General features: G+C 36.9%; 1 protein-coding gene across 13 annotated transcripts in view; it reads right to left on the bottom strand.

Moving 5' to 3' along the window:
• TANC2 (tetratricopeptide repeat, ankyrin repeat and coiled-coil containing 2) overlaps positions 1-14,881 on the bottom strand; it is a 551,137-nt gene that overhangs the window by 159,982 nt on the left and 376,274 nt on the right. For all 13 annotated transcript variants that reach the window (XM_072645876.1, XM_072645869.1, XM_072645875.1 and 10 more), the window contains one exon: positions 10,136-10,399. In XM_072645876.1, the coding sequence (XP_072501977.1) occupies positions 10,136-10,399 (264 nt within the window). The remainder of the gene's footprint in view (positions 1-10,135; positions 10,400-14,881) is intronic.

The following is a 14,881-nucleotide window of genomic DNA, read 5'->3' on the forward strand; positions in this document are numbered from 1 at the left end:
TGGGTGAAAATGAAGAGCAGTGAGGAAAAAATCTAATTTGATAAATCAATAAGTGCATTCTATGTAACTCCTTACAAGACATGAAGCTGGCATCTTGATGGGACTGGAATAATGAATCTTTACAGAGACAGTATCTGCTCAAGCAGCACAGAACACTGCATAAACTCTTTATAAAGCTAAAAAGTATGCAAAAGGAAATAGCATAAAGATGTTAAGCAATGTCTCCATAGTCGCAATGTAATTCCCCCAACTACTAACTGCACTGTGTCTACACCATGTTACAAAACCAAACATTGTGAAGAATGACAACTTAAGAACAAATCTTACTTCTGTTTCCTCCTTTTAATTTCTAACCAGTCAATTTATTGTTATAGCTTACAGGACAGCTAGAAATCGCTGTCTCCCAATTGCACCATAGAACTACTTAATCACTTTTTATTTTCTATGCAGTCATCATTAGTTGACTGCCACCTAGTTTCCTCAAGAGCTCATTTGAAATATAGCATAGGACTGTTTCTACAATTGACCTTGCATAAAAGCTTGAAACAATTTCTCTTCTTAAGCTTACACATGAGATTTACAGTCTAGTCATTTAGCTGAGGTGTATGTGTCAAGTCAAATGGATTTAGCTGCCAAGTAAGGGTTTGGGGAAAAAGTTCCTTAGAATTTCCATTTTTAAAAGATAGCACTGTATTTCTAACTGAGTGAAAGACAACAAGCCTAAACATGGAAAAACAAGATTTGTTTTTTTTTATGTCATCAAATGTTATTCAATAGTGATAAATACAGTTTGTACTTTCCAAAAACTACAGAGCTTTATGGATTCTAATTTCTGCAGAAAGTTGAGGTAGCATGGAGTAAACTGAAAGAATACTGGAATACTGAGTCACACGGTTCTGGATTCAAATCCTGTCTCTGCCATTTAGTGGTTGGGTAACTCAAAGCAAATCACAATTCTCTGCAGTTCAGTTTCCTCATTTGTAAAATAGGATAATAACAGCAACTACTTCAGAGGGCTACAGTGAGGATCAAATGAGATAATTTATGTAAATCACTTTTCAGCCTGAAAGTGCTATTTACACATAAGTTTTTATCATCATCACTATCATAATTAAAATAGATCTATGATTTCACTGATTTGAATTTGTTCCAGTGATAGATTTCAGCCCACATATGCTTCACCATCCTATATCACATTTATCTATGCCGTCCTCAAAGTTCTCTACAGGGGTATACTCAGGTGCTAGAGTTCTTTCTTGTTTTTTCATGACATTGCAAGGTTACCAATTGGAGTATTCTGGTTACATCTCTCATTCTTAACATGAATTCTAGTCATTATATTCTTCCTATCATAAAATTACTTCTTTTTTTGGGGGGGCAAGCCAAGATGGCAGAGTAGAAATACAGACTTGCTGTAGCTCTCCTCCTATAGCCCATAAAATACCTGTAAAAAATGACTCTAAACAAATTTTAGAGCAGCAGAAGCCACAAAACAACAGAGTGAAAGAGATTTCCAGCCCAAGTCAGCCTGGAAGGCTGACAAGAAAGGTTGAGCGCAGCCCACAGAGTGCAGCTGGGCTGTGGAGCATAGCACAGATAGGACCAAATCAGGCTTCAGGGCACAGAATCATGGGTAGTAGATGCAGTTCCCAGATTTCTCAACCCACAAACACCAAAGACAGCTCCAAAGGCCAGTGAGAAAGCTCTTTCACCTGGGGGAGAAGGGAGCAGGATCCTGCCCTAGCCCTGGCCCTGGGAGGCAGCAGTGTCCAATTTTGGAGCCCTCAGGTCTAAAGACCCTGCAGGAATTGAGGTGCTGATCTGGATCTCAGCCCTGAGTGGTGGTCCTGGGGTGAGGAGGAGCACTGGCTGGTGGAGCTGGTGGAGGCTTTGGACAGGGAATCCTACTTGCAGACCCTGGGCAGAAGAGTGCTTGTGGTTGCTCTCATACCAGAGCACAGGCCAGGAGAGGAGTGAACTCCTCTCCCTTGATTGTGTTACCTTGGAGGAACTGAGAACTTATAGGTCCCCAGAGTATATCCTCCATGTGACAAAGGACTCAAAAGTCAAGTCACTGCCTGGGAAAATGTCCAAAAAAGGGAAAAAAAATAAGACTACAGGTTACTTACTTGGTGAACAGGTATTTTCTTCCATCCTTTCAGATGAGGAAGAACAATGCATACGATCAGAGGAAGATCTAAAAGTCAAGGTTTCTGCCCCCAAAATCTCCAAAAAAATATGCAGTGGTCTCAGGTCATGGAACAGCTTAAAAAGGATTTTGAAAATCAAGTAAGAGAGGTGGAGGAAAAATTCGTAAGAGAAATGAGAGAGATGCAAGAAAATCATGAAAAGCGAGTCAACAGCCTGCTAAAGGAGACCCCAAAAATGCTGAAGAAAATAACACCTTAAGACTAACCCAATAACACAAAAAGACTAACCCAAATGGCAAAAGAGGTCCAAAAAGCCAATGAGGAGAAGAATGCTTTAAAAAGAAGAACTGGTCAAATGGAAAAGGAGGTTCAAAAGCTCACTGAAGAAAATAGTTCTTTCAAAATTAGAATGGAGCAGATGGAAGCTAATGACTTTATGAGAAACCAAGAAATTACAAAACAAAACCAAAAGAATGAAAAAATAGTAGACAATGTGACATATCTCACTGGAAAAACAATTGACCTGGAAAATAGATCCAGGAGAGACAATTTAAAAATTATGGGACTACCTGAAAGCCATGATCAAAAAAAGAGCTTGAACATCATCTTTCATGAAATTATCAAGGAAAACTGCCCTGATATTCTAGAACCAGAGGGTAAAATAAATATTGAAAAAATCTAATGATCAACTCCTGAAAGAGATACCAAAAGGAAAACTCCTAGGAATACTGTAGCCAAATTTCAGAGTTCCCAGGTCAAGGAGAAAATATTTTAAACAGCCAGAAAGAAACAATTCAAGTAGTGTAGAAATACAATCAGGATAACACAAAATCTAGCAGCTTCTACATTAAGGGATCAAAAGGGCTTGGAATATGATATTCCAGAAGTCAAAGGAACCAGGATTAAAACCAAGGATCACCATCCAGCAAAACTGAGCATAATACTTTAGGGGGAAAAGGGTCATTCAATGAAATAGAGGACTTTCAAGCATCCTTGATGAAGAGATCAGAGCTGAATAGAAAATCTGACTTTCAAACACCAGAATGAAGAGAAGTATGAAAAGGTAATCAGGAAAGAGAAATCATAAGGGACTTACTAAAACTGAACTGTTTACATTCTTACATGGAAAAATAGTATTTGTAACTCTTGAAACTTTTCTCAGTATTTGGGTAGTGGGAGGGATTATATTCATATAGACAGAGGGCACAGGATAAATTGAATAGGAAGGGATGATATCTAAAAAAAATAAAATTATGGGGTGAGAGAGGAATATATTGGGAAGAGAAAGGAAGAAATGGAATGGACCAAATTATTTCTCATAAAAGAGGCAAGAAGAAGCTTTTTCAATGGAAGGGAGAAGGGGAGGAGGTGAGAGGGAAAAAATGAAGCTTACTCTCATCACATTTGGTTTAAGGAAGGAATAACATGCACACTCAATTTGTTATGAAAATCTATCTTACACTCCAGGAAAGTAAGGGAGAAGGGGAGAAGTGAGGTGTGTGTGGAAGGATGATAGAAGGGAGGGCAAATGGGAGGAGGGAGTAATTAGAAGTAAACACTTTTGGGGAGGGGCAAAGTCAAAAGAGAGAATAGAATAAATGGGGGGCAGGATAAGATGGAGGGAAATATAGTTAGTCTTTCACAACATGACTATTATGGAAGTCTTTTGCAAGACTATACATGTATGACCTATATTGAATTGTTTGCCTTTTCAGTGGGGATAGGAGGGAGGAAGGGAGAGAAGTTGGAACTCAAAGTTTTAGAAATGAACACTAAGAATTGTTTTTGCATGCAACTGGGAAATACAGATAATGGGGTATAGAAATCTATCTTGCTCTACAAGAGAGAAGATGGGTATAAGAGAAGGGAGGGGTGTGACAGAAGGGAGGGCAGATTGGGGGAAGGGGTAATCAGAATGCATGGTGTGTTGGGGTGAGGGTAGGGGAGAGATGGGGAGAAAAACTGGAACTCAAAACCTTGTGGAAATGAATGATGAAAAATAAAAATGAATTAATTAAAGTTTCAAAAATAAAATAAAATAATTTGATATCTTTTCCTCCTGTTCTTCTTTAGAATTCCTTGGAGTGGGGTGGAGTATATATTATGGCCTTTTCACACCCAACACTGTTTTTCTGGTGTTATTTCAGTTTTTGGAGGCAACAGAGTTCCATGTTTTCCTGCTATTTGGCATTACTATAGAGTAACGGTAACAAAATGATGAACCTTTGATTTCATGAGAAGCCTCCTGGAAAGGAGCTCTAAAATTTCTTCAGAGCAATCTAACCCAATCTTTCCTCCACTTCCTATTCAACTCTGGGCAATTTCTGAGAGAAGATAGGATGGAATGGATTCACTTATGCATGTAGAGAGGTTTGTCTTTGACAAGAAGCGCCACCTTTTTATGTGAGACAGGGATGAAAGAAGATGAAGAGGAGGCTATATGAATGATGGGAAATGAAGAAGGGTGAAGAGGGAGCTCTTGGTGAATGGCCTCAATATTTTTCCAGTGAATTATGAGGCAAAGTACTTAGTTGGGAGTGGGAAGACAGGATGGGAAAGCCTTGAGGAGGGATGAATTAGAAAAGCCTCTATGCAGAATGGGCTAGTGATGAATTGATAAAGGAAGTGTGAAAGGATTATTTTGCTTTTTTTGGTAATCAACAAATAAATATGATGAGATCTGATATCCCCTTTCTCAATCAGTTAATTGTGAAATGGTAAAAGATCATCATTTTATATTAATAACCAAACCTAGTAGATACTGCCCACCGTGAGACACACTAGCTTAAAAATAATTCACCTTTTACTGCTCACCTGAACCGAGTGACCTACACGGCAGAAGCATAGAAGCATTTTGCTGTGCTAACCGCTGTTTTAAAGAGAGATGCTGTGGTGGATGATAGGGAGAATAATTTTTGCCTACAAGGTCACCACATGGGTTATTAGTGATTAGGGCTCTATGAGGTTCTGTAGAAGTCTACAAATTTCTTTACCTGCAAAAAAAGTTGTTATGTGTGAGAATACCTCCTTTTCCTTAAGATTGGTTCAGCTGTTGGTCTAACTCTGAGGGTGTAAGATTGAACTAAAGAAGATTCAAGAGGTGAAGTTTAATCCAGAATAACCTCCAATTTTAAATCTCTCACTTGAAGGTGTGAATAAACACTTGGGAAAGTTCAGGAGTACAAATAAGTGGTAGGGCAAAAGAGAGACAGCCTAGATCTAATGACCCCACAGACTAACTCTCAGATATGTGGGTCTGGATGGCAAATGTCATTTTTGGCTATTTTTGCAACATGTCCTTGGACCACTCTCCCTTGCTGCAATGCTCTCTCACTTCCTGACCTCAAATAAAAGAGAAAAGTCATTCATGGATGGACTGAAATGATCCTTTCTCCAGTTCACTCTCCATGCTAGCACCTAAGTGGTAACTTTTTACTAATATATCAAATTCAGTAGCCTGAGGGTGGTACAGAAGGGAAGAAGAATCAGTAAAGGTCTTAAGTGGGAATCAGAGAAAATGCATTGGGATACAATGAAAACATAATGAAAAGGAAAAACATAATGAAAAAGAAAAAAGGAAAATTAAAAGATTGGAACTTAAGAGTTGGTTGTGAAGTAAATACAAGGGGGCTTTATCATAGTGAATGAACAGCTGAAGTGAATAACTCAAGTATTTTAGAGATGTCTTATTATGATCCATCTAGAGACTTTCGGATGTATTGAAAATTGTTTTTCTTCCAAAATCAAGCTTCAGCTCAGTGATGTTTTATTTTATGAAATGATATAATGGACTATTTGCATTCGACTTTTTAAAAGAAGGTCATTGTTAAGATAACAACATTGGTTAAATGGCCAATAATTTGGCAGTTTTAGTTCTCTATAAAATTATGTTTCAAGTATAATTTTCTGTTAGAATAATAATTCTATAAAATCCTAAATAATTTTAATCAATGATTTTTTTAATACGCATTTTGGCAAAAACAAACCCACAGCCAAAACCCTTGTTTTAAAATAAAAAATTTCTTGAGAGTGGATGTAAAGTCTCTGATCATTACTTAAGTAAGGCATAAAACAGGGAAATATGCTCCCCCCAAGGTGTATACCTGTGCCATAGCAGATAACCTGAACAATGGTCAAACAGAATACTTAACAGATGATGACTTTCTAAGTGTTTACAAATGACTTTATGCTGATCGCATCAATAACATAGGAACTTCTCGAAGTTCAGAGGCATTCAAAAAAGATAAATCTAGTAACCAAATAGAAAAAACCAAGTGGATAAAGAATATATGTTGCCCAGATTAAGTCATGACATGAAACTGGATGAGAAGTCAATGGAACTTCTCTATCGTTATATGCACATCTTGTACAAACAATGAAGATGGAAAAGGAGCTTGGCCAAGGTCTGAAGAGGCACAGTACTGCTTGAACCATGTTTGAAAAATTATGCAATGCTTTCAGGGAAGCCAAGCTGCTTGCACAAGAGCCTGTATTTTTAATTTCAATACTTTCTTGGTGATATGATAGGACTGTGGATCACTGAACAGCATAACTACAGAAGAATCAAAATATAGGTGACCCAAAGGGCAATGGAAAGACATACAGAGAATCTAAGTAAATTACTGTGTTTTTACAGTGATGGTTTCCTCATAAGTGATGTACATGATATCCTTAATGAGAGCTAGCACAGTCAGTGGAAAGGGTACTTGATCAAGGTTAGAAAACTTAGACATGAATCCCAGGTCTTCTATTTACTACCTAAATGACCTTGGGAAAACTGCTTGATACTTCTGGGCCTTAGCTTCCTTATCTGAAAAGCACTATTTTATCTTTAAATTTCCTTACAGCTCTAAGTCTGTGATCCTATAATTTGGTTGGCTACATAATCCTTGTTATCAGAGCCCTGTTTCCTTCCACAGAATATTTGTTGTTGTCTAAAACAGCATAATCCGAGCTTTCTTGGTAATTTCATCACAGTTTAGATAGAAAAGGAACTGATCTACCTTTAAGATTTAGGCTAGTATCATTCCCAAGTTAGTTGCCAGGAGAGAGATGCATACTCATCTTCTAATAGGATACTATGGATTGTAACATTTTCAGATGACATGCCAGAAGTGTTCTCTCCTCTTGTCCTCTTTCTCCTACCCCAATTCCTATTTTCCTTTAAAACACAACTCAAGTGCCACTTCATACAAGAGAACTGATCTCCTCAGAGTTACTTTGCATTTACTTTGTCTACAATTTGTATATAATTGTGCGCACATGTTATTTCTCTCCAGCTCTTTAAGGGTAGGGATTATTTTATTTTTGTCTTTGTATCCTCAGTATTTAGCACTAACCTGGCACAAAGTACTTGCACAATAATTGCTTGTTGAATTGAATTCCACTAATTTGCTACTATTGCTGGGGATTTAGAAATACTAAAGAAAGAGCTTTGCAGTCTCTGTGCAACAATGAATCCCTCTTAAAGTGGGTAACCACTCTGCAGTAACTGAATTTCCTGAGCATTTGTTCCTGTCGTGGTAAGTGGGAACAGAGGATGATGGGTCTTCATAAGGCTGTTAACACAAAGTGATGGTTTGGAAAGGTTGGGAAAGTGAAACAAGTATAAAAAGAGCAGCTTGACTAAGTCACAATTACAATTTGGAAATGAAAGCTATCGACAAATGTAAAAGAGTATTTCCCCCCTTCATATCTTTCATCAGTGAGATAAACCTGTCCAGGATTTTCCCTGCTGAATGTGAGAGGAAAACCCGACTATGGCTTTGCAATCTACATGTCCATTGTGCATTTTAAAAACGTCAGCATGTCCAAATACTCTTGGCATCTATTTGTGTGCTAAAGGATGACACTAACCACTTAACTTTCTATATTATTCTTCCACAACAGAGATTATCAGTGGTGTTTGTGTTGCACTTTAGAAATGGAGATAACTTTTGATTACTCTCTAATTAGATAGAGCAAGGGTATTCTGAAAACCTCAAGCTTCGGGTAAGTTGGGCATTGCCTCAACTGTCGGCAATGATTTCTGTTAAAGCATGCCTTGCTAAAAAGATCTATTTAAACTTCTCTCCCTCTCTTACCCACTTCCACCCCAAAAATGCTACTTCATATACATTCTTGAGTCTCCTCTAAAAAGAAATCCAAATCACAGGCTCCTTCAGGTTTAGGTCAAAGTAAGATGAGAAAGAGGAGACTCAGAGTTGGGAAGGAATTTAGAGATAACTTAATGAGTCCAATCTATTAATTTTACAAGTGAAAAAACTTAGGCCCAAAGAGGGAAAGTAATTTGTCCAGTGTTGTCATCATTGTCATAGTAATAACTAACATTTACAGAGTACTTTCTTTGTGCTAGGCATTGTGCCAAGTGTTTTACAATTATCTCATTTAATCCTGAGAGGAAAGAAGCCATTTACAGATGAGGCAGAGAGTGGTTAAATGACCAGGCCCAATAAGTGGCAGTCAGAAGCCAAACTTCAGAATCCAGAGCAAGACTTCTTTCCACTTTATTCTCCCTCTTATCTTTTTCCTTCATCCCTGTCTCACATCTTGGTGTGACCCATCTTGTCAAGGCAAACCCCTCTATCTGCATGAGTGAACCCATTCCATCCCGTCATCTCCATTCTGACTTATCTGACTTATTTCCAATTATTCCCTGTCTACTGGTTTCTTCCCTCTCACTAGATTTTTCCATACTTGCTAGTTATTATCCTAGATCTCTTCTCCCTTTTGTGCCTCCATTTCTTGAGAAGGTTGTATAACAACTGGTGCCTCCATTTCTTTTCTTTTTCCATTCTTAACTCTCTGCAGTCTGCCTTCTGACTGGATCATTAGGCTGAAACTGTTTTCTCCAAAGTTATCAACGATCTCTGGGTTTTTAAATCAAATGGCCTTTTCTCAGTCTTCATCCCTCTTGAACTCTCTCTTCAGCCCTTGAAACTATCATATTCTTTTCCTTGTATTCTCTTCTCTGTAGGTTTCATGGCATTATGGTCTGACTGCTCCATTTCAGTTTCCTTTATTGGATCTTCATCCAAATCACTCCTGCTAAAGGTGGGTAATCCCTAGGGCTCATCGTGCTCCCAGTTCTTTTCTCTCTTTATACTATTTCACTTGGTGATTTCATGAGCTTCCACAGATTTATTTATCATTTCCCTGTTGATATTTCTCAATTCTGCTTTCCTGACCTCCAATCTTACATCTCCAACTGCCAGCTGGATTAAACTGTATGTCTTGTAGACATAAACTCAGTACATTCAAAGTGATCTTTCACCCTTTCTGAACTTCCCTATTACTGGTGAAGGTACCACTATCCCCTCAGTCCCCCAGCCTTGAATATATGTATCATCTTTGACTCTTTATTTTCTCTCACCTTCTAAATCCAATGTGTTGTCAAGCCTTGTTAGTTCTAACTTTATAACATCTCCCCTACAAATTCCCTTTTTCTCTTCTGACATTGTCACCACCCTGATACAAGTCCTCATCTCTTCATGCCTGGCCTATTTCAATACACTTTTGGTTGGTCTCTCTGTATCAAACCTCTCCCCACTTCAGTCTATTCTCCACAGGTATTAAATTGATCTTCCCAAAGTGCAGAACTGATCATGTCATTCTCTTATTCAATAAACTCTAGTGTCTCTTTATTACCTCCAGAATCAAATATAAAATCCTCTTTTTGACATTTAAAACTTTGTACAACCTGGTCTCCACATTTGGACCTGGACAGGTATTGTTTCCGATATTAACTGTTTTCAATGTTTTTGTAGGCAAAATCATCATCTTAGGAAGAAGCCACTTCCCAAAATAGATGGAAAATATATATGCAAATGTACTTATGTAAATACCAATACACACACGCATGTGCACACTCATCCCAAACCCCCAAAATGGATGGAAAAAATATAAATACTGATGGTACAGAGTTTATTTTTATCTCAGTTGAATCCAGTCAACAGAAATAACTAGATTTAAAAAAAAAATCTTACCTGCTACTGAATTTGGCCGTGGCATCAGGTAAAGTGGAATAGATTGTACTGACTGGGACAGAACTGTTTCCAGATTCCTTTCTGGGATCTTGTTGAGACTATAAGTAGAGGCTGTCATATTTTCATCTACTCGGTATAAACATGAATCCATGCTGGATTTTTGAGACTGCCAAGGTTTCAGATTTCCTCCAGATCCTAGTTCTTTACTGCTTTCTCCACCATACTTGGTCCGTTCCACATTTTCAGAATAGCTTGTCAAAGTAGCTGGAAAAAAACAAAGAGAAAAATGAATGAGAAAAATCAGATAAAGGATCTTTTGTACAAACTTGTCAAAAGTCATGATTTGTGAGGATATCTTAAAAATACTATTGATACTCATTTCATGTCTAAGCTCAGAACACCAAGAACAAAGTGAAACCACTTCACATGCATGGTAACTGACAACTATAAGTCAAGCTAATAAGTATTTAAATGTTTATTATGTGCCAAGTAATGGGGTTACAAGGAAAGAAAAAAAAAACAATAGTCCCTTCTCTCAAAGAGTTCACAATCTAATAGGAAGACAATATACAGACACATATGTACACACATATATAGGATAAGATGGAGGTAATCAACAGAAGGAAGGCACTGGCATTCATGGGGATACTGCTGTAGCTTACTGAATAAAAGGGAGACATGGTCAAACTAGCACTTTAGGAAGATCAGTTTGACAGTCAAATGGAGGATGGATTGAGGTAGGGATAGACTTTTAAGAAAGGAGGCCAGTCAAAAGGTTAATGCAATAATCTGAGCATGAAGGTTGGTGGCAGTATCAGAAAGGGCATTTACCAGAGCTAACGCAAAGCCAGAATTGACAGGACTTAGCTACTGATCAGATATGAGGGCTGAGAGAAAGTGAGCTGAGGATCATACCTAGGTTTTGAGGCTGGCTGACAGGTAGGATGGTGGTACTCTTGACAATAATTAGGGAGGTTAGGAAGAGAGGAAGGTTTGGGGAGGGCAAAACATGAATTTAATTTTTGATATGCTGAGCTTAAGATGCCTGTGGGACATGTAGTACAAGATGTCCAATAAGCAACTGGAGCTGGTGGTTGAGCCAAACTAAAAAACAAATTCTGAGAAATAGAAGTACTTAAGTATTAAATGTTGTGGCTGAATAAATATGTTAAAAAAAAAACTATTATGCTATAAACTTATAGTATTAGTAGTAGAGTATGCCTGAAGAAACACTGGATTTGGGAGTTAGCATTCCTGGGTTTAAGTTTTAAATTAACTACTTAGAAACCTTTTGACACCGGGAAACTCATTCAACTTCTCCGAGGCTAAGTGAGTCTTCTGAGATCAATATTCTCATTTCTAAAGAATAATGATAATATTTATAATACATACCCTGCAAAGTGGCTGTGAAGAGGGTATTTTGCAACTTTACACCTACAAATGTATTATTATCCTCACTGTTATCTCATTCTTCTCATCTTTTTTGGTGAGGTTCAGCAAGAATTGGTCTGAGGATAAGTGGTTAACCTACTATAATTCTTTTATATTTAATGTTTTGTGGATTCTCAGGCAGGTAGATAAAACAATGTCTTTGTAATTGGATAAAAGTGTTGGTATATATGTTTTTCTTTTGTAAAGTCATTCATCTTTAGGACAACTCTACTGAAAGATGCATGATAAAGATGACACATACCTTATTCCCACATGGTTTTAATTTCTTTGACTAGTTCACTATATTTTTGAAAGTTTCTAATTTCATGTAGTTTGTAGTTTATGATAATTCAGTACAGTAGCATAAACTAAAAACATTATTCTTAAATTTTTATGATTCAATATTATAACCAAACAACTGTGGGCAACAAGCAGTTCTGCTGGCAATGATGCTCTGGTTCCAGAGTAGTTTATCTGTTGAATTCTCAAGTGTATTATGTAGCTTGTGTTTGTAGTATAAGACTTTGTTATCTGTTAATTTAAAAAAAAAGTACCATGCCTTTAGCATAGCATTCTAGTTACTTGATCATCTATTTTTGAGTACCCTGTAGGTTGTTTCCCCCTCAATCTGAAGTGATATATGCAGTTTTCATTGCTTCATTTTATAATCTACTCTAATTAATAACTTTGGGCTTCTTGAGTATAACCTTTTTTGTAATTTCTGGTGGCAGTGACCTGATTTTGAGTTATCATAAGCCTTTCTTGTTTCTATAAACAAATCCCCACAGTGTAGCCAATTTTTCAATGCCTCTTTGTTGACATTTTTGGCTGAGTACACGTGGATGTCTCTCATGGAGGGTCTTTTAATTTCCCTCTTGGATCTCAGCCATTTCATAGGTTTCATCCAGAGATAAACCCTACTTTGGGATATGTTTGACAAATCCTATTATTAACCTTTACTGCTGCTTTGTGAAGAGAGGTCTATATGCTGCTAAAGTATTTCTGTGTTTTTAACTTGTTTACCATGTGCTCTAAGGTCTACTAATCCTCTTTCTCCTTTCTGTCAAGCGATTGTTAATCTTTTTCTAGCAGCCTTGGGATGTTGTGCTCTGTACTTCATTAACAATATTTAAGTTTTTGTTTGGAGATATACTGTGGTCTACTTACCATGTCAAAAGTATACACTGACTGGTATTGTGGAGATATTAAATACTTTGTTTTCCCTCCTAAGTTTTTACTTTAGGATGATCGTCTTATACAAGCAGTCTCAGTTTTTTCCTTGATATCATTATGCACAATCTATCTTGCTTGGTTTTAAGTATCACCTCTGTTTATTGGTTTGATTTAACTACCACATTCAAACTTTAATCCTTCAGTATCTACTCTTGTGGCGTACAGGATATTATACTTATCATGTCCAAGTGACATTTTGATTATTAGGAAAAGTTTCCATGATATGAAGCAGCAGTTTAATGCACTTTTCAGTGGAGTCATATATAACTTGTCATCCATGTGCATTAAGTCACTAATGTGATATTTTGTTATAACTCCTTTGACTTGAAATCCATATACTCCATTCTGTTTAGGAGTGCTGAAAACAGATTTAAGTTAGGCAAAACTACAGTAGGATTAAACTACTTCTCCAGAAAACGCCAAATTTTATATCAATTATTCTTGACATTACTAAATCCTTAATAAATACTTGTTGATTAATTATTGCATAAGGTATATTAAACAGAGAATTGTTTTTAATATGTGGATATCAAATGCTCTATTACTGTCACTATATCTGGGTTTATTGTATATGTTTACAACACATGGCCAAACCACAAGTAAGGAATGGAGGCAAAAGCTTGCTATAATCAATGAAAGCCTGTAAATATCGCTGTACTTTTAGTTTGCTTATTCAATAACTACAAAATCAATGGTGAATTGATCTTTACACCCCTGGGAATTTCTGGTATACCGTTTTTGTTCCTCCACTGTTTTCTTGTTAATGTTTACAGAGTTTTTTGAGCCACACAAGCTGTGAACGCTTGGAATGAAACACAGAAACATTGGCCTATGTTTGGAAGGTCACTGCTATTTTCATCTTTTGATAATAATTATGTGATGCGGTCTGTTAAGAGATGAAATCAAGTATGCATCGTAGAGGAAATCAGCAAAATGCTCTGCGAGCTATTTATGATTTGCTGTGAAGTACTTGAGGACTTATCTGGACTCATTATTTGTCAGTCTTGCAAGAAGCTACTTTCATTCACCTTCCTTGACATCGCTATCCTTTTGTTCGTTATATTAACAGCGTATATTTTGTGTTTGTTTTGTGTTTAGTCCAATTTTTGTTTTTATTATGTTGGACTTCTTTAGGCCATGGAGATGATTAGTAATTCTCCACATTCTCTGCAGCTAGGTGGCAAAGTGGATAGAGCACTGGGCTTGGAGTCAGGAACTCCTAACAGCTTCACATCCTATCTCATTTAACTAATAGGGTGACCCTGGGCAAGTCATTTAACCTTTGCCTGTCTCAGTTTCCTTACCTGTAAAATAGGGCTAATAATGGCACCGACCTCACGGGTCCAACTGAGATAATATTTGCAAAGCACTTTGCAAATCTTAAGATGCTATCTAAATGCTAACTATTATTATTCTTTGGGGGTTCTCTCTTCTAATATCTTTGCTTCTTGAACCTTTATGCAATGGTATAGTTTTTGATTAATGATGAATGGTTTGTTTTGTTCTCTATACTATGTTGATTGCCACTGTAATCTTTTGACTTTTGCATTTGTTTAGGGAATAATAGTTTAGAGCCTGAAGTCATATAATTCAACTCCTCATTTTTCAAAGAAGGAACTATAGATTAAAGGTATGAAATTTTCCGATATATTTTTGTTCTGAATTCTGTTCTGTATGCTTCTTTCTCAGTACGTTTAACCAAGCAATACAATATTCAAATTTTCTACTGTAGGTACCATCTAGATATTGACTTAATCTTTTCATGTTTTTTTGCAGGTCTTTAATAGCTTTCTCACATCTCTTCTGCCATGATGGTATTTGATACCTGTCCTTAGAAATATTTCTAGACAGCTCTACCTCTGTGGGTACAGCATATACTGTTGTGTTGCTGTGCATAGGTCCTGAGTTTTTTTTAACTATCATAAAATATTGTAGGAGAATGTATTTCTTTATTGTATTATAGGAGAAACTAGCTTTTTCAAACTATTATGTTTTGGTAGAATTGGCTTATTAGTTGGATTTAGGCCATCAAACTCAAAAAGTGCTGTTCAAAATTCTATTCTAAGTGTGACATTTCTTCAA

This window comes from Notamacropus eugenii, chromosome 2, assembly GCF_028372415.1.
Source record: "Notamacropus eugenii isolate mMacEug1 chromosome 2, mMacEug1.pri_v2, whole genome shotgun sequence".
Classification (NCBI taxonomy): domain Eukaryota; kingdom Metazoa; phylum Chordata; class Mammalia; order Diprotodontia; family Macropodidae; genus Notamacropus; species Notamacropus eugenii.